Source organism: Leuciscus leuciscus (genome assembly GCF_965113295.1).
Source record: "Leuciscus leuciscus genome assembly, chromosome: 4".
In the NCBI taxonomy this organism is placed as follows: Eukaryota; Metazoa; Chordata; class Actinopteri; order Cypriniformes; family Leuciscidae; genus Leuciscus; species Leuciscus leuciscus.
In genome coordinates, this window is record NC_138728.1 from 14,690,350 (window position 1) to 14,711,842 (window position 21,493).

The following is a 21,493-nucleotide window of genomic DNA, read 5'->3' on the forward strand; positions in this document are numbered from 1 at the left end:
TCCATTATTCCTTCTTGAATTAAACTCTCTAATGTCATCCCTAATTTATTTGTTAATGCTTTATGAGTTTATTTAAAGATGTGATTCATTTAAAAAGTGTTTTTATTCTACTATTTGTTTATTCTACGCTCTCAGAAAATAAAGTACATAATTGTACCTTTAGGGGTACAATGGCTTGTCACTGGGGCTGTACCCTAAAGGGCACAATATTGTACCTTAACCTTTAAAAGAAATGGTACATATATGTACATTTTAATGCTTTTTGACCCTCAAAAAGGTACATATATGTACATTGAGGTCCAATAATAAGCCCTATGGGGTACGTTAGTGTAGATTGTACCTTGGGGGACAGAAATGGACTCCTACTGTACCCCTATTTCTGACAGTGTATTTTGTTTATTTGTTGTTATTTGAGATACGAATATGATTTCCCTGTTATGTACTGCAACAAAAAAAGATAATTATCCATATAATGAAAGACAATGGGGTCCAAAATTGGTCACTGGACTAATCATTACATGGGCATTTCTTAAAATGTCTTCTTTTGTGCTCCAACGAAGAAAGAAAGTCAGGTTTGGGGGCAAGTACAGAATGTCAGAATGTTCATTTTTGGGAGAACTACCCCTTTAAATACCTATTTAGTCTCAAAAGTTTCTCCTAAAATGTTTTAGGAGGCATAAAAATGAGACATGCAAGACGGGGCTGTCGTTCTAATTTTCATGGGGCCTGGGACAACATTTTTATGGGTGGGCTTCAGGCCCAATGCTATATCAGAAAGGACTGTGGTGGGCCCCCCTCATCATGTTCCCGTCCCGTTGCCCCCTCTGGTACAGAGCTATGAAATGAATGTGGACAGATCATTGTATAGCCCAGATCATTTTGGGAAGTATTTATTGAGAAATGCTCGGGTTAAAGGGACGGTTCAATGAACTAGAAAAATGGAACACGTTGCCATCATTTACTCACCCTCGTATCGTTCCAAACCTGTATGACTTTCTTGGAACATAAAATAAGACATTTTGAAGAATGTTGGTAACCAGATTGAAAAAAAGAAAGAAAGAAAAAACAGTTTTGGTTATACTTCCATCTATAATATCATATTTTTATGTTCCACAGAAGAAAGTCATACCAGTTTGGAATGACATAAGGGAGTAAATAATGACAGAATTCTCATTTTTGAGTGAACTATCCCCTTTAATACCATAATCTCAGGCTTTTGACAGCAGACTTTGCTGTCTTGGCAAACCCAAGCACAGTTGGGAGGCGATCTCTTCTGAAACCCCAGAGGAGACACATGTGAGATTTTCTCAGAATTAAAGTCTATTAGTGTTCATTAAGATGACAAACAACAGCACTCTTTGTACTTGACACTAATGTGCACAGCTTATGGAAAAGTTGTGGATTTATAAACTGCGTTAATTTGAATCAGACAAATATGTGAATGACATATCAAAATTTGAGATATGCAGCGCAAAAGAACACTGAGTAACAGACGTTGAAACAAAATATGTGTCTCAACAGTCTCCCATATATCCCGACACACACATTGTATGAGGGGCGCAGTGGGTCGGGGATGCCTAGAGTGGGTGTGTGTGATGTATTGCATTGCTCAAGCAACTGCAATCCCTCTGTCTGTATTGATAAACAGCACGGAACCGGTGGGCTCCCGGAAAACCCTTTTATGCGACGACACTCAGAAATAAACTTATCCGATACGGTCTGTTTTCATACCTGAGTAACCCGGGCAGAGGTATGGAGCCGGAGCCCGAGCCCAGCAATCCTTTCTTCCCACTCAACAGCTTCTCCACCAGCCCCACATTCCCGGTCCGCGCCGCCTCCAGCAGCTCGTGCTCCTTCCCCATCCCGGACACAAGTTTAATCCACGAGAACAAAAACAATCCGGAATGAACGGCGAGGTTTCCTATTAGTATTTCTGCAGCATGTTACCGACAAACAGACGCTCCGCCGTGCGCTGCTGTACGAATAAAGCCGCTAGTCCATACCGGGGCTCAATGATGGAATGATGCACCGGATATTTACTGTAACGCGGTCCCGGTGCAGTTGAGCTGAACGGGAGGATTCGGTCCTCCAGACGGGCCGGTTGCCTGGAGACGAGGGTTAAAGCACACTCACCAGCAGCAGTTCTGTCCGTGCGCTCTCGGTCACCGACCGTACACACGCTGTTCTCTCTCTCTCTGTGTGTGTGTGTGTGTGTGTGTGCGCGCGCCGTTGTACCGACAGCAGGGCGGCCCAGCATCAGTCTTTTCTCTCTTTCGGTTCCTATATGGCAGTCTTTCGTTACGAGAGGAGAGAGCTGCTCTGGCTGGGCGTGTAGTCAATGAAACCCTGTTACTGTAACCTTGTTTTGAGTTCATTGGCACACGAGAAGATATCATATCAGATTTAAGGAACGTTTACACACCTTACTATGGTGGAGATGGTAATACTACTACTAATGGTAATGTACCATGATATGATACAGCAAGGTAACTATCATGGTAGATGTTTTTCTTGTCTTGCAAGGATATTCTGTAACCTTCTATTTGGGGACAATCAAGAATCAACTGTATTTATTCTACACATGAACAAGAATATGGACATGGAATAGAATATGGGATTCATGTAAACATGTTTAATTAATAATAATAAATTCTATTTGAAATAAGCATTTCTCATACTCAAGACTTTACAATTGTCATAACCGGATTAAGCCAATATTGCAGCTTGTAGAAACTGAAAAAACAAACAGCTGGGATTCTTAGCAAACAGAATGTTAGTACTTTGTTCTAGTTGGTTATTATTTGGGGAACCAAATAATAATGTTCTATCTAGAAACTTTATTTTTAGGTTTCATTGTACAAGCATAAAATAACGTTCACGGAATGTTCCGGGAATCAACAATTGTTAGCTTAATACGTATAAAATACATTAACCAGATTGCAATAAACACCATTAAATACCTTGATCAATATAAATACTATGGTCCCTCGATTTGGTAATCATTCAGTACAATGGTATACACTAAATTGCCATGAAATTCACAATCCAATTCCATAATTATTCCATGGAACCACCACTGTGCTTTGCGTGTATATTTCTGAGCTACAGTATTGAAATACTGAATGAACACAGATTACAGGTTTTCTCAGGGTGTTGTTTACTTCGCTAACATCTCCAAAGCATTACTTCCTGTGCCGTTCAGCTGTGAAGTCTTGAAGAAAGGGAAAAAAACAGTGCTAAATACTGGAAGAGGAACACAAGAAATGAAAGAGATGATCTGGTGTGTGTGTGTGTGTTTGAGAGAGAGAGAGAGAGAGAGAGAGAGGCAGCTGCAGGCCCACTGGGTGTTGGACAGAATCATTTCGACTTTGCCAAGAAACAGAAACAACCGGATCTTATGAGGCAGTTGTGTGCAAGCGCTCTCCATTACTCGCACAAAAACAAGCGGGTGTTCAGTGTCTATTTAGTTTCGAACTCCAGGAATAAACTCCTCCATAGAGCAGCAAACAGAGCAGTATTCATCTGCCTTAATAGGCAATGCATAAAGTGCGAGCACACACACACTTGAAGGCCTGGCTTTGCAATTCATGAGAGTACCACATGAGATTGAGGTTGTATGAAGGTGAAGCCAAACCAAACTGAGATTACACGGACAGAAAGACCTTTTTTTAGGAAACCCAGGGGAAAAGTGACCTTTTAAGTAGCACCTAGCAAAAGTGATTCATCGCCCAAAAAGTCACAAGTCGATGTAGAAGTCAAACCACTGTGGAAGTAAAAGCATGATACACAGTCTAGCTCCCATTTCATCATTTTTAGAAATCGTACTAGTTACTGGATACCAGTTAAAATGCGAAAGGTAAGGAAAACATCACACAAAAGCAACATGGTTTAAGGTCGCAATGTTACAGAAGTAGCGACAGATCTTTTCTTTCAATACAATCTCATTGAAATTCGTTACCATTTTACATTTTGGTGAATTGGTGGCTAATTCGAATGAATGCGTACGATCTCATGCGTTCGTCTTCGTACATCCCAATGACGGACATGTTTAGGGGTGGACCTTTATGTTTATAATATATTTATCTCTAATAATCATGCGTTTTTGTACGACTCGCATCATACGAATTCGCCATCGTAACATAGTATTGTGACGTACATCCAACAGTGTACAATCAATTCACAACAGTGAAATTGATTCATGAAAAACAGAGAAGCCTGTTGTTTCATTTGAAGTTAAGATCAAGTTATGATATTTGAATAAAAAGGAAACAAATGTATAAAATGATGAGGTAAACATTTTTTTTAAGTAGGTAAGCATGTGATTGAGAGCATGTGTGACAACATCTGATACATATGAAATATGGAACATCATTTATTATCACAAAAAAAAGAGCAGAGCTGAAACCCATGAATAAAATGTTTTAAGCTTTATTTCATGTCTCTGTACTTCAGCAGCTTCTGACAGTAACAAGAAATCATAATTTCTTAAGTTTGCATGATTGAGCATCATTGTTCATCATTTGTGCTAAAGAGGCGGGACTCCATCTCTAAGAGGCGTGTCTATTACATATTGAGGCGGGGTTAGTGTTATAGGGGTGAGGCCTAGTACTACAGAAGAAAAGTTTTGGTTTCCTACAATCAGGCGTTTGTCATCCAGCTCTCAATGTTCAAGTCCAAACATCTGAAAAATGTTCTCCAGATGGAAGCTTGAGTTGTGAAGAGCATCAAAACATTCATTTAGAGAACGAGATGTGAGAGAAAAATCAAGCAGAACCTCTGGAGAAGGTGTGCAGACACAGGCACTTGTAGAGGCCGCTGTCGAGAGGAAAAACAAGGGCAGGAGAGAGAGAGCAAAGAACATTTTTGCATTCATTGTATTCCATAATAACTAGATAGGCTTTTCTCTTTTAAAGCATAAATAAGAAAAGCCAACCGAACACAACCTCTTAGAATTCCCATAAATGCATATGTTGAGCTGTTTTCCATCATCCAGCTCTGTTTTTGTTTTTTCTTTGTGCAGAAATGCTGGTAATCAGATCAACAATGTGACAAAGCAAAGGCTAAACATTCCAAGTTCAGAGTAAATTAAACACCTGTAAATTAATAATTCATCTCCTATTATGACTGTTGCAGTCCAAATGTTCAACTAAAAAGACAAACATGGAATGACACTGCATTTAGTTACAAATACTGAACTGATACCTGCAAACCTCAACACATCTGTTCATATAGTAAGACCAATCAACTTGTGCTATGCAAATCCTGTAGTGTGTTCGTGAACATAAATAATTCCGAAAACATTTTTACAGTTTTTGAGACACTAACATAAGAATGAATTGTAAAAATGTTGCCTACACCGATTCAATCGCACTTATTTAAAACAAAACAAAAAAAACATTCTTGTATTTCACAATTACTATACATAAACACAAATTTATTAGTTGCTAAATATTATTTTTTTTAATTCTTGTTAAACAAAAGAGTTCGGAAACAGTGCAAATGAACTTTTTAAGACATTCCTCCAAAGATATGACATTCAACATCACACACCCTGACAGTGTGTAAGACTGTCCTGGGGTTAAAGGTCAAGGGTGGAATGTGCTGCAACACTGTGTATGATTGGTTAGAGAGAGAGAGAAAGAAAAACTGATAAAGAATGTGCATTTATCACCCCTTTACACTTTCCCATGATCATTTAAGGGGTCTATCTGCAGACCTCGCAGACACAAAGAAATGAACTGAAAGAAATAATAAAAACAGGAAGAGAGCAACAAAACATCAAGAGAAAGTGAAATTTCCATAGGCTGTCCGAAGTGTTTTTTTTTTTCTTGACTTTTTCTGATTCTGAAGCTTTGTGTGTACACTATAGTAAAGAACACTGTTCTTTGAGAGCAGATGCCACCGATTATAAAGTCTGGTTCCCGAGTGAAGTGAGAGCTCACGGCACACATACCATTCTCCAATCGGCTGCAGGGTTTAGAGTTTTTCCGGCGCCGGGCCCCTCCAAGCACTTTGCTGCCCCCCTGTGGCGAGTGTCTGTCCTGTATGCACACACACACATGCACTGCCACTAGCTGTTGCTGCCCCCGCTGGTGAGTTTGAGACTCTTCATTTGATGCTGGAGAGAGTCTTTCTCCATCTGGGCTTCCGCTAGCGCCATCTTGGCTTTGGACAGCTCCAGTTTCAAGCATTCATTCTCCTCCACGAGCAGCTGTGTGGATGGAAAAGATCATTAGCTTGGCACACAAAAGTGTTTATGGTTTATCAGCCTGGATGCTTTGCTTGAAAGATAATTGCGATTGTATAATTGATGTTAAAGGGGTCATCTTTTTATCATTTTAGGTCCATTTATAAATATTAATCAGGGTTTTGAAATGTTTTTAAATGTGTTCATGTTAAAATGTTGTATCAAATATGATAAACATGCTTTTAAGGAACATTTATTTGTATGTTTATCTCTCAACCATCATTGTAATTGCATTGCATTACATGTTTTGCACACACAATAAAAATGACAGCGCTTTGATCATGAAACAAACCTTTTAAATATCATCTTAAGACATTATTGGAAGAAATAAAGTGACTGACATTTATTTGCATTTTATGCAAGTCTGTTTGTAACACTGTTATAAAGATCTCACTGACTTTACAAGCTATCATAATTTCATTTTACTTTTTAGTCATATAAACTGCACTAAATTGCAAATTGCACACATAAAAGTCTGATGTATCAAATATAATACGCACTTTTTTAAACTTTTTTTAATTCTTTTTCATATTTTGTCTAAAGGTTCAATAAACTTTCATTTAAAGACACACTATGTAAGATTTTTGATTAAAATATCCAATAACCACCAGAACGATGTTATATATTTTGTTGATTTGTGTACTTACATTATCCCAAATGTTTCTAAGAATGTTTAAATCCAGAGAAATAAGCAGTTTTAACCAGGACACGGACCATGTCCGTGCGTCGCCTTACCCGCGTTACCCTCGATTCCCGGTTTTATTTTGTAGAAACCATGAAAACACCAACGACGCTTTAATATATTATGTGTTTTATTAGACAGTTGAGCAACTGTTTGGATACATTTATCGACAGAAAACGAATCATTGTTATACAGCTCAACACAGTTAGTCTTTTTGTTTAAATCTCGTTTTCTTAATTAAAGGTCCCATATTGTACACCTTTCTGAAGTTTTATTTTAGGTTTTGATGTCCTTAAGAATATATATTTGCGGTATAAGTACCAAAAACCATCTCAATATATTTTTACAGCTCCTTTCTCAGGAGCTCTGCCAAAAACAGGTCGATTTTGGCCTGTCTACTTAATATTCATGAGCCTCTCTTCTAATTGGCCTGTTGTTTTCTGAGTGACCCACCATTGGTGGTGGTGGTGACTGAAGACGGTGACTGAGTAGTTCTGACATCACATGTGCAAGTCACAACTCGTGAAAATGCGCATCTACTTTATGTAGGCTGTGTGCATTTGTCTGTGGATTGACTGTTTTGAAACTTATATGGTAGTTACATAGCCCCTAAACCTCTGTTATCATGAAAAAAGCTAGGAAATTTCAGTTTTGACAATATGGGACCTTTAAGAAGTAATAAAGTACCATTTTTGGTACGCGAATACCATTTTTAACATACCTAATATCGATCTAGCTCACTGCAGTGTGCAACAAGTGTCTCATATAGTAGCCGCCGAGCGAACGCACAGAGTAGCATTATAACAACTTTCATCACACTCAAATGTATCTAATATAATAAAACATACGAAATGACCGGAAGCAGCATAAAAAAAGCTCCACTGCTCTCGAGCCGTATGTCGCGCTTGTCTCTCATTAGCAATCGCTCCAGCGGCCTCGTTCCGCTCCAATGGCTTTCGTAACCTTAAAACATTACCGGTTATCCATGACTATGATTTCTGCACGAGTCCCGTCGTATTCTCCACCGGCTGTAGAGGTGAAGACAACAACTCCCATGATTCCGTGAAATCAAGGTGTCATCAAGCTACGCCTTTGTTTTGAATAAGCGACCTCTAGCGGTAAAAAATTACATAGTGTGCCTTTAAAAAAAACGAATCAAATTTTTCTGGGTATGATTTCATATGTCAGGCTTTAGAGGGTTAAAACAGGCAAACCAAGACATGGTAAAAAAAGACTTACAGACATACATTTATATATAAGGCGCAAAGTAAAACGTTCACATAAAGCTGCAATTTTACCCTGTGATGCATTACATCATGCAAAATGTACATATCGCAAATTGTACCTGTTCTCTACTTGAGGGGGTGGGGCTTGTGTGTGACAGAGGTGCAGTCTGAGTGGCTTTCGGCTGACTGGCCACACCTACAGGAACTTCAGGGACAGAACTGAGCCTGCTGTCATTCACATGCCCCGCCTTCTGAAGCTTTGGGTCCGCAGCGTGTTCAGCTGTCCGAGGGGAGAGAGGGGAGGGATGCATTTAGAACGTGCATTCCTGAGCTTTAATCCTATATCAAAATAGTTCAAAATGGAGGCAAACTTTAAAGTAAAAGAGAGAGTGCATGCATGTGCCAGAGGGATTTAAATGAAACGCTATAAGGAACTATTATAGATTAGGAGTGAAAAAGGGAGCAGGAAGAGATAAACAAGTAGTAAGGGACATGAATAACCTTGTCCAATGCTGAATGAGCCGTCATCTTGACGATGGATAAGCAGATTATGAATATGCAAGGCGATGGGCGTGGCTTCGGGCTCTGACGCTTTGTCACGGGGACCATCATCCTGATTTAAACACATATAACATGTTGAGGACACGGCAAAAAAAAAAGCAAGACCTACACTTTTGTGTGCGTTTCACTGCCCAAAAAAGAGAAAACACTAAATAAACAAAGTGAAAGTTGAATTTGACTGATACCATTATGTTAATTTCTATAGATATTGCGATAATACTGATATCAGTCATTCTTTTGGCCATGACAAATTGTGTTGTGAAATATGACAATGTCTAAATGTACCTTGAGGTTCACGTGTGTATCTTTGATGGCGATCTCCATGGGGAGGACCTGGGAGGCGGAGTCATCCCCCAGGAAGAGGGCGAGGTTTCGCAGTGATGTCATGAGGAAGTCGGCACTGAAGGCCTGTAGGCGGCACTGCAGGAAGCCGTTCTGCTCTGCGAGAGGAGAGTGAACAGCAGCCCCCGGGCCACTTTCCAGCCTTACTTGCACCTCTGGATTTAATAACACCATGCTGGGGTCAGACCCCGACCCAGAGCCTGCGAGAAACAAATACAATTAGAAATGAAGTAATGTCCTGAAGTCATCTTTCACAGATTTGGATTGTGGTGTCAAAAATGTTTTGTTGGTTTAATTTTGTTCAGTTTTGAGCCATGAAATGCTTCGTTCACACTGACAAAGTGAGTTTGGAAATATCGCAATTGCGATTTCTGAGCATATGAATGACAGAGCAAGTGAGAAACTCAGAATTCTAGCTTACACAAGCTGCTGAGTTGTGATGTCGTAAGGCATGGGTTGATGATGGAAAACTGATCTATGATATTGATGGTATCATATTTTACACCAATAATCTATATAATTTATAATCCATTAAAAAGCTACAATGATAGTACAGTACTATTAATACCGAAGTCCTCTGATTTCATTTTTTTTAATACAACCGATAACTGTTTCAGACACAAGATTGTACCAGCTCCTTTTGTATGAAACAAGCGAGAGCTATTCTGCACGCGACATCACAAAAGAAGCGCTGGCTTCAGTTACATGGATGAGCAGACTTTTATATAGTATAGCATTGCTATTGACGATGGTCATTATCAGGAAATAACAGACCTTGAAATGTTTTGACTGACCAATCAGAATCAAACATTTCAGAGAGCATTGTAATAAGTCATAATAATGAAAGCCTAACTCGAAGGTACAAGCCTACCAGGTGCACTTGAAGGCAGAAAGAGATTTTAGGTCGATAGTAAGTGTTCCTGCTGCTGGATAGCCTGACACGTCACTTCACATTTGCATAACGTTAAACATTTCTCAAGTACAGTTCCTGCTGCTCTCATTGAAAATGAATGATTCCAGGTCTCTGTCAGTGTCAATGCCCCTTAATACTTAAGCATAGATGCCATTACAAAAAAAATGCACGCAATAATGAAGATCCACATGATGAAAACACCATCTACTCCATGTTTCTCCATGCAATGCGATAAGCCTTGGAACTACAAGAACACATGAATGTGTACACAGACATGCAGGAAACCAAGGGATCACTAATGAGTGGAAGTCAAGGGCCCGCTGCACAGGCTGTGGATCCAGACGGGAAAGCGGGACACGGGAGACAGCCACCAGTCTAAAAATAGACAAATCCAAAACATTGAAACGCTGCTTTTAAATTATGCATTGAATCCAAAATGTCAGCGCAACAATGCTTGTGGTAATGAATAGAAATCTCATTGAAAGATTTCTCATAGAAATCTCATCTCATCGCTTTTGTGCATGTGAATAAGTTGAGAACAAAAAGAGATTTGCACATCATGTTTGTGATATCAAACGTTAATTTCTTCAATGTCCTCTGGAAATAGTGGAGTTGGAAAGACCATCATTACAAGAGATAGAAGTGATCATTCCTGTCATTCCTAGCTGCACATTTTAATTAATCTTTCAACAGTTGTGAATAAAACAAGCAAACGCAGCACTTTCCCTACTAAATGCAGATACTGAAGAACAGCAAGAATTCTGCAAGAGGAAAGTGAATGAGTGAGAATAACTGAAAATAGAGAACATGGGAGCAGGTGAGAGAAAGATACAGGGAAACGGACTGAAAAACAGAGGCTAGCAGAATCAGTCAAGAGAAACTGAGCATGGAAAAGCCTACAGATTATTGCTTGGAGAGGAAAGAGGCAGTGCTCTGAAGCAGCCTAGATAAGACGAGAGCGAGTATGTGTGTGTTTATGTGTGTACAAAGTCTCCTGAACCAGCAATTCTGGTACTGCAGAACCCAGTGGTCTGTGACAGCAGAGAAACGACAGCACAAAACCAGAGCAGCTAAGGAAGAGAGCGAGAGAGGATGAAAGGGAAGAGCTGGGAGCAGTGGGCAAGAAAAATGCCCCATTACAATTCACACATCACACAAACTTATTATACGGCTGAAAAAAAGGCTCTTATTTAAATGAACAGTACTTGTCCACTGACTGAGGTGCTGTTTACATTACACCGTTTTCAACTAAAAACTAGGCCTGCCCCCGACTAAAGATTTTTCAAGTCGACTAGTAGTCGTTCATTTAAGCCATTAGTCGACTAATCGCATGTTTATATTAATTTAATTACTTGGGTGGCAGAATATAGCCCATGTCTCACGCTTAAGCTCACACATAAAGCCAAAAAGGCAAAAGTAATGATTATGAATGTGTCGGAAAAAATAGCAAGGAGACATTTTAATTGTTTATTAATAAACTAGTGTTTTCTGAATCAGTGTCGGCTGCAAAGATGAAGATGATGTTGACTCGTCATCTCCATGTAGTGAACGCGCCTATGGAAAGAAATGCACCTCATACAGATTTGTTTTCGACTTGAATTGGTTTGTTTAAAAGTAGACATTTACATTTTTTTTATATATATTTTCAAGTCGGTAAGGCAAGTAGCCTATACGCTGAGTTTCAGTTCATTTAAGTGACACGCTGCAGTTCACAGAGACCGAGAGGGCAGAAAGCACATCTTGTTGGTTTTCATATTTTACAAAAGCATAACGTTTTGTTATTATGAGTATACACAAATAATAGTAAACCCTTTACAGTTCCGCACTCCGCACGAACACTTGGTTATGCGCCTAATAATAGCGCACATTTATCTAGGTTAACATTACAACGGTTATGTAAAGTTTCTACTACTTACATGTTTCAAACGATAAGCCATTTTTTAGATCGATGGATGATAGGCAAATGCCATACTGTCCTCTAAAGGGAACAGCCCTACTAAAAACTGAAAACTTTTTATGCGTTTTGGGGGGGGACTGAAAACGCAAACTTTTGAAAACGGGTTTTAAAGTGGAAGTTTTTGAAACCGATACCATTTTCGACTACAAAAAACGTGAATTTGTGAAAACTGTGACTTCATGTGCATGCGTATTAAGTGTTCAGTTTATAGGCACGTAGTTTCATGTGTAGTAAAGTGACATCTACTACTGGCTAACTACTAGCCTGGCATGCATAATACAGCGTTTTTTATCAATTTCGCGGATCCGTGACAACCGGGATTGTTTTGACAACGTTGTTGTCTGTACGTGAAAAAAACAAAGGAAAAACTTTTCAGTTTTTAGAACATCATTGTCATGTAAATGTACCGAGTCTATAAAACACCCCTTTAAAGCACTGCTACTAGAAGCACTAAAGCTAAATATTAGATATTAATATTAAAGAAGCTTCAATTTCTCAATTGACAAATACATTTTTTGCAATTAGTTTGACTAATCCACTAACTAGTCGTTTATGAATATATGTACAATAGGTACACTATCAAGTAAAAAATTTGGGGTCAGTTTTTTTAATATTTTTTTTTAAGAAATTAATAGTTTTATTCAGCAAGGATGCATTAAATTGATCAAAAGTGACAGTAAATATATTTATAAAGTTAAAAAAGATTTCTATTTTTATATAAAATAAAAAAATAACAATAATTACTGTTTTCCTGCATTTTCAATCAAGTAAATGCAGCCTTGGTGGTTATAAGAGACTTCTGTCAAAGACATTAAAAATATCTAACTGACCCCAAACTGTAGTGTATGTGTTCAAACCAAACACAAAAAGTGCTGGGAGAGTGATCACACAACACACACAACTCGTGCAAACTCACCGACAGCATCTACACTCACAAACGTGTCGTGCGCACAAACACACACTATGTAAACATATGAAGATACACACTTAAAGTACCTTCACCACTCTGAGTGGCTGATGCTGAAGACACTAAACCTGAAAAAACGCAAACAGCAAGGGTTTATCAGGTGTAACATTGACACGCGTGCACACACAAACACAGGTGTCAAACGGTCTTACCCAGGCTGCGGTTGCTAAGATACTGCCGCAAACTGACGTTGCCGAGCTGATTGGGTCGGATCCGCCCCACCTCCAGAGCTACTGCTGTGTCATCACCCTTCAGATCCAGAGAACAGCAGACCGAGTGAACCTTCAAAACCAGTACCGACACCTGCAAATGCATGCAATACAGGTATTATATAAATAGCAACACATTACTAACACTGTAGATGCATAGATAATGTGCTTACAATCTCATTATTTTCATTCAGAATAACAAAAAAGTTAACTTGGGAAAAGAGGAATGAAAGGAGAGAGGAAATTACAAGGTCTTTTGTGGGTTCGTCTATGCTCTGTGAGGCAGCGCTGATGGCGTCAGGTGACTGGGCCTCATCTGCCTCCTGAGCGAGACTCACATTAGCCCCTTCTGTGGAAATCTGTTCATTTAGAGCGTATTTAAAGCCAGAGATCGATACATCATCTATAACAAAACACACACATGCATATTATTTGATTAGAGCGAGAGAGTGTAAGTGCATATAAAAATAAATTATCATTTTCCCATCACGATTGGACCTGATGTTTAGCTTGCGCTAAATCTGAATGAATTTGTGGTTATGATGAAACGCAACAATAGCCCAAACCTATAGATGTTACAATACAGCCCCCTTGTGGTCACTAACGTAATACAGCTCTGGTATAAGAGAATACACATCAGTAAAACATGGTGTTCTGGAGTGCATGTACCTCTCTCCAGCAGGTCACAGTCCTCCAGTGAGTAGCTGTCTATGGAGAGATCATCCAGAGACTGCAGCGAAGGACTTTTCTTCATGTTCTTAAAGGACACGGCGAAACTCGACTGTGACTTGCCCTGCATCAAACGACCACTGCAGAGTACATGCAAAAAAAGCAGGAAAAAGTGAATACAATGAGCACATGTCAGTGCTGCTAATATAAAGAACACCAAGAATGATAAAAAAAAAAATATATATATATATAGCATGAACAAAACATTTTTAGGCAAAAAAAAAAATCAAAACACCAGTCAGGTCAGAACACGTCCACGGTTTTACGCACAACACTACAAGGGACAAGCTAGTGTGAAATGACTACAATCACAATACCAATACCACGGTTTTGTCCACAAACATTCACACGCACACTGATGGGCACAGAGTCCTACAGAGGGTGCCTTACATGTTGGACATGGAATATAAGGAGGTAGACCTGCTGTGCGTGGAGGTTAAGAGGTCAGAGACCACTGATAAACTGCCTTTCCTTCAGAAGAGAGATTAAACAAACACACACCACCCATAAATCACATTCAGAGCAAGGAAGCAGTTGTGTATTGGGTTTTACTCCCAAATACACACACATACTTATAACATTCTGTTCATATATATTATTTATGCAATCACTTCTACATTCAGTTATAAAACAAAGCTACAAAACTCACAATCCCGTAACGAAGACCAGATTCAATTCTATGCCGAATACTGAAAAGGTGTCTCAAAGGCTGATGATATTAAACAAACCTCTAATCTTAACTTCATAGACCTTTAAAATGAATTAGCCTGTCAGGTACCAAGCCTGACACCCTACATATATTGTACAGTATGGGCCTTGTCCCATTTGATGCAAATACTTGCATACTTGTGGCCTTCATATTTGGAGTCTGTGAAGGTAAAGGTTAGATCAGGGGTGGAAACTCTGCACCTCGGGGTCCACTTTCCTGCTGAGTTTAGATCCAACCCTGATCAAACACACCTGGAAAATCCAGTGGTGGACGAAGCACACATTTCAAGTACTTGAGTAAAAGTACAGGGGTGGATTTGAGGTAACGTACTAGATACAGATTAAATAGGTTACAGCTCAGCCTGACATCGTTATGAATTATTTTGAATTGTGAAGTAGCCAGTACTAGTCAATAAGCATTTTTATGCAGATGCTTAATATGTACTGATCTCCAAATAAGAAAACGTTTCATTTTATAACTCGCTCTAACTAGATCATTTGAATCAGTGAGCTGTTGACTCAAGAACAGATGCAATCAGATCAGTCCAATTCATGAATGAATGAATCATTCGGTTCGATTTCTGTGTTAAAATAATTTAACAGGTTCATTGAAAAGAATCAGCTTGTGGAGTAAAAAGTATGATATTATGCTTTGGAATGTAGTGAAGTAAAAGTTTCCCAAAATAAAAATGCTCTAATAAAGTACAGATACTTGAAAAATGTCCTTAAGTACAGTAATTAAGTAAAAATACTTCATTACTGTCCACCACTGGAAAAATCTAAACTTCATAGTAAAAATCTAAGGGCCAGATTTACTAAACAGGGCAAATTAGCGCGAGAGCACAAAACCAAAAAAGCGGTGATGGGAGTGGAAAGTTCTGCGCGTGATGTACTGACGATGCGCAAATTAAAGTACACGTAGCCGGATCATTTCCATAATGACCAATGCAATCTACCAAGATCAGCGCAAATTAGTGTCTGGTTTAAGACATGCTTTTTTGGGGGCGTTAAACAATGGCGCAAATACCAGTAAATTGACTAGCGCAAACCTTAGTAAATCACCTTGCATGATTAATTTAAATACTCTCCTCCCACTTCTGAACGGGAAACTCCTACAAATGCATACGGTATAATGTCAGCCGCAAAAACAACTCTGTCCACGTGTCTTCAGTAAATCCTGACAGTAGTTTTTTATGCAGTTCTACTTCCATTATCAATTTTCAAAAACCAATCAGGAAAGAATGGTTAGTTGTGTTCTAAATATACAAACAATGCAATACCTGGACATGGACTGAGGCAGCCTGTCTCTCTGACTCTTGTCGTTCCACTCCCTGGAAGAAGTGTCGGAGATGGGATCTATTACCGCAGTTCCACCATGTGAGGTTTCACTCTGTTGCCCTTTGATTTCAGATCTGCTGCCCTCTACATCAGGAGATCCTTCTCTAAATTCTTTCTCCCTCCCTCCAGATGTCACGCTACTCCTTTCATCCATAGACGCCTTTCTCAGAGCAGGAGATGGGGATGAGGAAGGAAGGAGAGGAGATACGCTGAGGCCATGCGTACCTGCGAAAAGGAGCTGATCTACGTTTGGAGTACCCTCTCCTTCAGCCGAGGGTATCTCGTGTCCCTCGCCTACCTCACTCCCGGCTTCTAGAGTCGTCCTGCTTTCTGAGGGGGAGACATCAGAGTCCAGGGGGCTGGTGCTTAAATCCGGTTGGGGAATAGGCTTTAAGAGTAGTGCAACTTCTGCACTTTTCATGAGCACGCCCACGCAGGCGCTTAAGGGTTGTGTGGGACCCTGGAGCTTGGAGCCGTACTGCTCCAGATCTTGCTGTAAAGTGCGCTGCAGAGATTTCACAGCATGTTGCAGTCTGAGCAGGAACATATACTGCCCATGGCTCACCTGAGCACTCAGGTGCTTCTGAACGTGCACTAGCACCTGCACGTCTACTTCACTGGACGAGGACGAGGAATCAAGGGAAAGAGACGAAGAGGAGTCACTGAATAGGCCATCTAGAGATTGTGGTTTGTGGAGACCATTGCTTGGCGTGTTGCTTGGACACGCATCAGTGGTGTAGTACTCCTTAAGAAGTTTCTTCCTCTGCAGACGATTGGCAATCTCTGCTGACTCACTGCGAGGCAACAGACCCAACCCTACACCTGCTCTGAGTCTCTCGTTGTGCTGTGCAAATCGGGAAGGGTGGCATACCCAAAGTGTCAGAGGGAAAGAGTCCACGCAAGGTGTCGGACGACCTCGCCCACTGCGTGAGCCCTCATAGTCCACCCAGAACTGAGAGAAGTGCAGAGCCCACAAGTCAGTTGCTGCTGGTGTTTTGAGGGCCTTGGTGGAGAGAGATGGTGGAGCCAGGCCCCGGTACACATCATGAACACGTGTATCCTGCTCATGAGCATGCCGCTGGAAGACCGGATGGAGCACAGAGGAGGAGTTTTGGGCATGAGGAAAAGAGGAAGAGAGAGAGGTAAAGAAGGGTTGCTCCTGGAAGGCCAGCAAAAGGGCTTCCAGGCTGGATCGTGTGCATCCAGAAGAGTGCCGTGTGTTAGTGGCTACCATCTCAGAGGTCTGCACTGACACAGAGCGAGGCTGGCCAGGCTGAGCCTTCTCCTGGTCTGCAGGAATCACCAGCTGCAAACATTAAAACACAGAGTTATATATTAAAATGCAAAAAAGATGGGACAAGACATGCATGGTTCCTCAAATTAGGGCCTGTAGAACCGCTGATCAAACTCACCAACCTGTAATTTTCTATTAACTATGAAGACCTTGATTAGCTTGCCTAAGTGTCTTTAATTAGGGCTGGAGCTAAACTCTGCAGGGCAGTGGCCCTTCAGAGCAAGAACTGAGGAACCTTAATATCAAAACTTATTGGCTTCAAAGAATGAAAACCTAGTGAACTGAAACTCTTTTGTGCCTACAGGGGAATTTAGGAAAGATAGTTGTGATGTTACCTCGAATTTGGGCCAAAATGATGTACCTTAGCTACCCACAATTTGAAAGAGACAATGCAACCCACATTTCACTGGAAGTATGCAAACATAATTTAATTTCTACCTTCAGCATGAGTCCGTCCACTCTGATATCTACATGTTCGTCAGGTTTCTGCGAGTCATTGAGTTTGTACAGCTCCATGAATTGTTCTAAGCTCTGACGAAGGTCCAGTGCAAACAGATTGAGCCAAACCAGACTGCGTGAGTCAAGCACCAGCTGTAGCGCGTTCAACTGCACGTACAGGTTGGGACAAGGGACTGAAGGGAGAGAGTTTATTCATGTCAATTCAGAGAATGCTTGAGTTGAAATGATATTAAGTGAATATTCTGGTCTTGTCAGTGTTAATGATGGATGTGGACACTTCTGTCTTACTGGGATAGTCTTTGCCATCTGGGAAGTAGTACTCTGTGAATTCGGCATGGATGGCCGGCATCTCTTGGGGGAGATAGAGGGTTTTCTTATTGCAGGATATCATGCTTTGTGGACTGGAGCGTGGCTGGTCTGCTGTAGACACCTTCAACACAGCAGAAAAAACTACTTTTAAAAGGTCTCACATTGTAAGCATTCAAGCCGTGTTGCATCTGGTTTGATGTCAATGATGACATCAAATTGATTCCCACATGGCAGCACACCATATTTGAATTTGAATTTGAATTGATTTGAGAAGAAATGGCCTTAAACAGCTATTGCAGAGGGGAAGATTATCAGTGAATAAGTTTCTGCTTTCTGACTTGGATTATGGCATGTAACTCATATGGCCCACTATTATGATATTTTTGAATCTATGTGATCTTGTTTTTTATGAATGAGTATGTAGATTGCAGAAAATTGTGTTGTGTGTGTGTGTGTTTATCCACACAAACCTGATAGATGCTGAAATCTGCCATCCGTAGCACAATTGAGCTGGACATGAGTTGGGTTCTCGGTGCAGATGGAGGCGAGAAGGAAGTGCTGGAGTTGGTGGAGATCTTTCCTGTGGGAGACACACAAACTCAAAAGTCACAATCACAGTGGATCATCTGCACAAACCACAGCCATGTGTTTGTGTGGCACCTCAAACGCACACCAGAGAGGTACCTGTCTCCAGACACCAGCAGCAGTTGGCCGTGGGGGAGAGCGGCCACAAGCCATCTGGGCCTGAATCCAGCTCCCTAACCATTATCCCTTCACCCTGCGCCTCTAAGACAATCGAGTGACGGACTGGGAACACAGAACCCATTACGCAAAAAAAACTCTTAAACTAGGACAGGTGTTAGCTGCTTTCAGGACACACTTAATGACCACTGCAAAACACTCGAAGGACTTTATTAAAGCCATGATCACCATATGCTCATAAACATTAGCCGTACTGCGCTACTGAGCTAAAAACGGTACACTTTAGCTAAAGGCCCTTACACAAAGACTCTGCTACACTCTCAGAGGCCACATGGAAAACTTTGAACATCACTGCAGCCCATAACTGTGTTGTCTGTGTCATCTGAAAGTGCCCTACAGTCTTTGAGAAGAGCCCTTAAAGTGTCACAAATTCTTGCTTTATTAAAGGGATAGTTCACCCAAAAATGAAAATTCTGTCATCATTTACTCACCCTCAAGTTGTTTCAAACCTGTATGAATTTCTTTTTTCTGCTGAACACAAAAGAAGATATTCTGAAAAATGTCGGTAACCAAACAGTTGATGGACCCCAATGACTTCCATAGTAGGAAAAAAATAATACTATGGAAGTCAATGGGGTCCATCAACTGTTTGGTTACAGACATTTTTCAAAATATCTTCTTTTGTGTTCAGCAGAAAAAAGAAATTCATACAGGTTTGAAACAACTTGAGGGTGAGTAAATGATGACAGAATTTTCATTTTTGGGTGGACTATCCCTTTAATAGTGTTTGGATGGGCAGATATCCAGATTTATGCATCAACGAAGAACAGCTGTTAAGTAACCAGTGTCCAGATCACATTTAACCAAAAATCCCCCAAAAAACAATAAATAAATAAAACGTATAAATAAAATAAAGTTAGCCATTTTTTTTATTATTTTCATGGCAAATATACATTTCGCACCCAAATTCTCATTACCAATAATGTGTAGAGAACTTTTTATGCATTGTAATAGCCATTATTATTCCCAACAGCGATTCTCATTACCATAAAACAGTATTTTTAAATGTATAGTAGCAAAAAAAAAACTAAATAAATCCACTAATGTAAATACTATAAATGTAATACAATGTAATACAAATGTACTGCTAAATCAATAATACTATGATGTATAAACACAACAAAATTTTTATTTTTTGTATTACAGTAATATGGGAAAATGTGTTAAATTGTCATGAAAATAATGTCACAATGCAAAAAATATTTATGGTACGAAAATACTTTCTGAACATCTAATTCTGTACATTTTACCGTATGTTGTTGTTTGAGGGCGTGTAACGAAATTGTGTGTCCTTACCCTACTCTTTAAAATGCAAAAAATATTTATGGTCCGAAAATACTTTCTTTTGACTTTTGAGTCAAATATGATCCAGACACAGGATAGGTTGCGTGAAACTGATCCATTTTTAGTTTTTCAGTAACAGTAAGTGTGTGTTAATGGGCAGGGCGTTCTCACCGTGCTGAGGGGAGCTCTGGGACTGGCCACTGACTACGTTTTTGAGCATATCCACATTAGACTTAAACTCCTCCAGGAGAGAACGGACCCAGGTCTCACGAGACTTTGTGGCCTCGCTGTAATGCATCCAATGCAAACAGCCCTCACCTGAGAGAAAGAAAGGCATTTTCTTTTTAATAATCTGAACATCTTCCTGTTCAACAGGTTATTAAAGGAAGAATCTATTTTTACCAGCTTTGTGGAAGGGATAATAGTCTACAGTTATAGAACTGAAAGACACCTGCATTGCGCCACCATCTAATCTCTTATTAATTCCTGCAGAAAAAGAAAAAAAAGACACATTTCAGCTGAACACCACCAAACTCACACACTTTGGTGTTAACAGTATTGTGTGTGGGCATGTGGTACCTCTGTCCTTGGTATTGGTGTCGTCACAAATATGCAGGTCCAAGTGTGTGATTTGGAGGTGGTGTGAGGTTTCACGAACATCATGAGAGTTGAAGAGCCGTTCCATGGATGCGCTCTGATCTGCTGTGGCTGAAGCCTGCTGTGTGCGCACCTGTTGGGCTGAGGGGGGTGCCGGTGTTACCTAAAAACACCAAACAGAGTTGAAACATACTGTATCTAAAGCTCAGATAACACACTAAAGACATTTACGACATTTGACGCATCACCCACTGCAAAATCAAGGATTAAAAGTTAGAACCAGTAGGGGACACCAAAATATAACTCGGATAATAGAAGCAAAAATCTAAAAAGAGGTAGTCTGAAGCAGCTGGTGTGGTTGGGAAGGGATGCACCTGTGTGGTGTCGGGGGGCATGGTCTTCCTCTGTGCAGCTGATTTCTCCATGGCTTCACTGAGAGACTTAGCATACTGCACCATGGCCTTGAGCTGAGAGTCCGTCAGCACCCACAGCAGGTCATCCAGGATCAGAATCAGCTTTGATGCAACAACATTACAGTCTTTCATCTGGAAAAATAAATGGACACACAGCCATGACATACATAATGTGCAAATTTAAATTCTTCAGAAATATATACACTACTGTTCAAAAGTTTTAGATCAGTAGGATTTTAAAAATGTTTTTAAAAGAAGACTCTTCTGCTCACCAAGGCTGCATTTATTTGATACAAAATACAGCAAAAAACATATTATTGTGCTTTCTATTTGAATATATTTTAAAATATAATTTTCAGGATCATTACTCCAGTCTTCATTGTCACACGATCCTTCAGAAATCATTCTTATATGCTAATTTGAAACATATATATATATATATAATATATATTTATTTTAAAAATTTGAGCGTATTAATGCACAGAATTTTGTTTGT

At 40.0% G+C, this 21,493-nt stretch overlaps 2 protein-coding genes across 5 annotated transcripts in view; both read right to left on the minus strand.

Moving 5' to 3' along the window:
- anks1b (ankyrin repeat and sterile alpha motif domain containing 1B) overlaps positions 1–2,295 on the minus strand; it is a 174,912-nt gene extending 172,617 nt beyond the window's left edge. The window contains exon 1 of one of the 3 annotated variants that reach the window (XM_082167784.1): positions 1,732–2,295. In XM_082167784.1, coding sequence (XP_082023910.1) covers positions 1,732–1,862 — 131 coding nt within the window. In that variant the 5' untranslated portion in view covers positions 1,863–2,295. The remainder of the gene's footprint in view (positions 1–1,731) is intronic. The other 2 variants (XM_082167783.1, XM_082167782.1) reach the window with 2 other exon arrangements.
- Positions 2,296–4,412: 2,117 nt separating this feature from the next.
- Positions 4,413–21,493, minus strand: part of bltp3b (bridge-like lipid transfer protein family member 3B) — a 30,130-nt gene continuing 13,049 nt past the window's right edge. Inside the window, exons 7-21 of one of the 2 annotated variants that reach the window (XM_082167773.1) lie at positions 20,959–21,129; positions 20,567–20,747; positions 20,390–20,473; positions 20,159–20,305; positions 18,412–18,521; positions 17,921–18,062; positions 17,612–17,805; positions 15,822–17,185; positions 13,774–13,913; positions 13,353–13,507; positions 13,048–13,198; positions 9,002–9,258; positions 8,657–8,768; positions 8,275–8,435; positions 4,413–6,211 (exon numbers count right to left, since the gene is read on the minus strand). In XM_082167773.1, the coding sequence (XP_082023899.1) occupies positions 6,071–6,211; positions 8,275–8,435; positions 8,657–8,768; positions 9,002–9,258; positions 13,048–13,198; positions 13,353–13,507; positions 13,774–13,913; positions 15,822–17,185; positions 17,612–17,805; positions 17,921–18,062; positions 18,412–18,521; positions 20,159–20,305; positions 20,390–20,473; positions 20,567–20,747; positions 20,959–21,129 (3,510 nt within the window). In that variant the 3' untranslated portion in view covers positions 4,413–6,070. Of the gene's footprint in view, positions 6,212–8,274; positions 8,436–8,656; positions 8,769–9,001; positions 9,259–11,724; positions 12,964–13,047; positions 13,199–13,352; positions 13,508–13,773; positions 13,914–15,821; positions 17,186–17,611; positions 17,806–17,920; positions 18,063–18,411; positions 18,522–20,158; positions 20,306–20,389; positions 20,474–20,566; positions 20,748–20,958; positions 21,130–21,493 lie in introns of those variants that run through there. The other variant, XM_082167774.1, reaches the window with a different exon arrangement.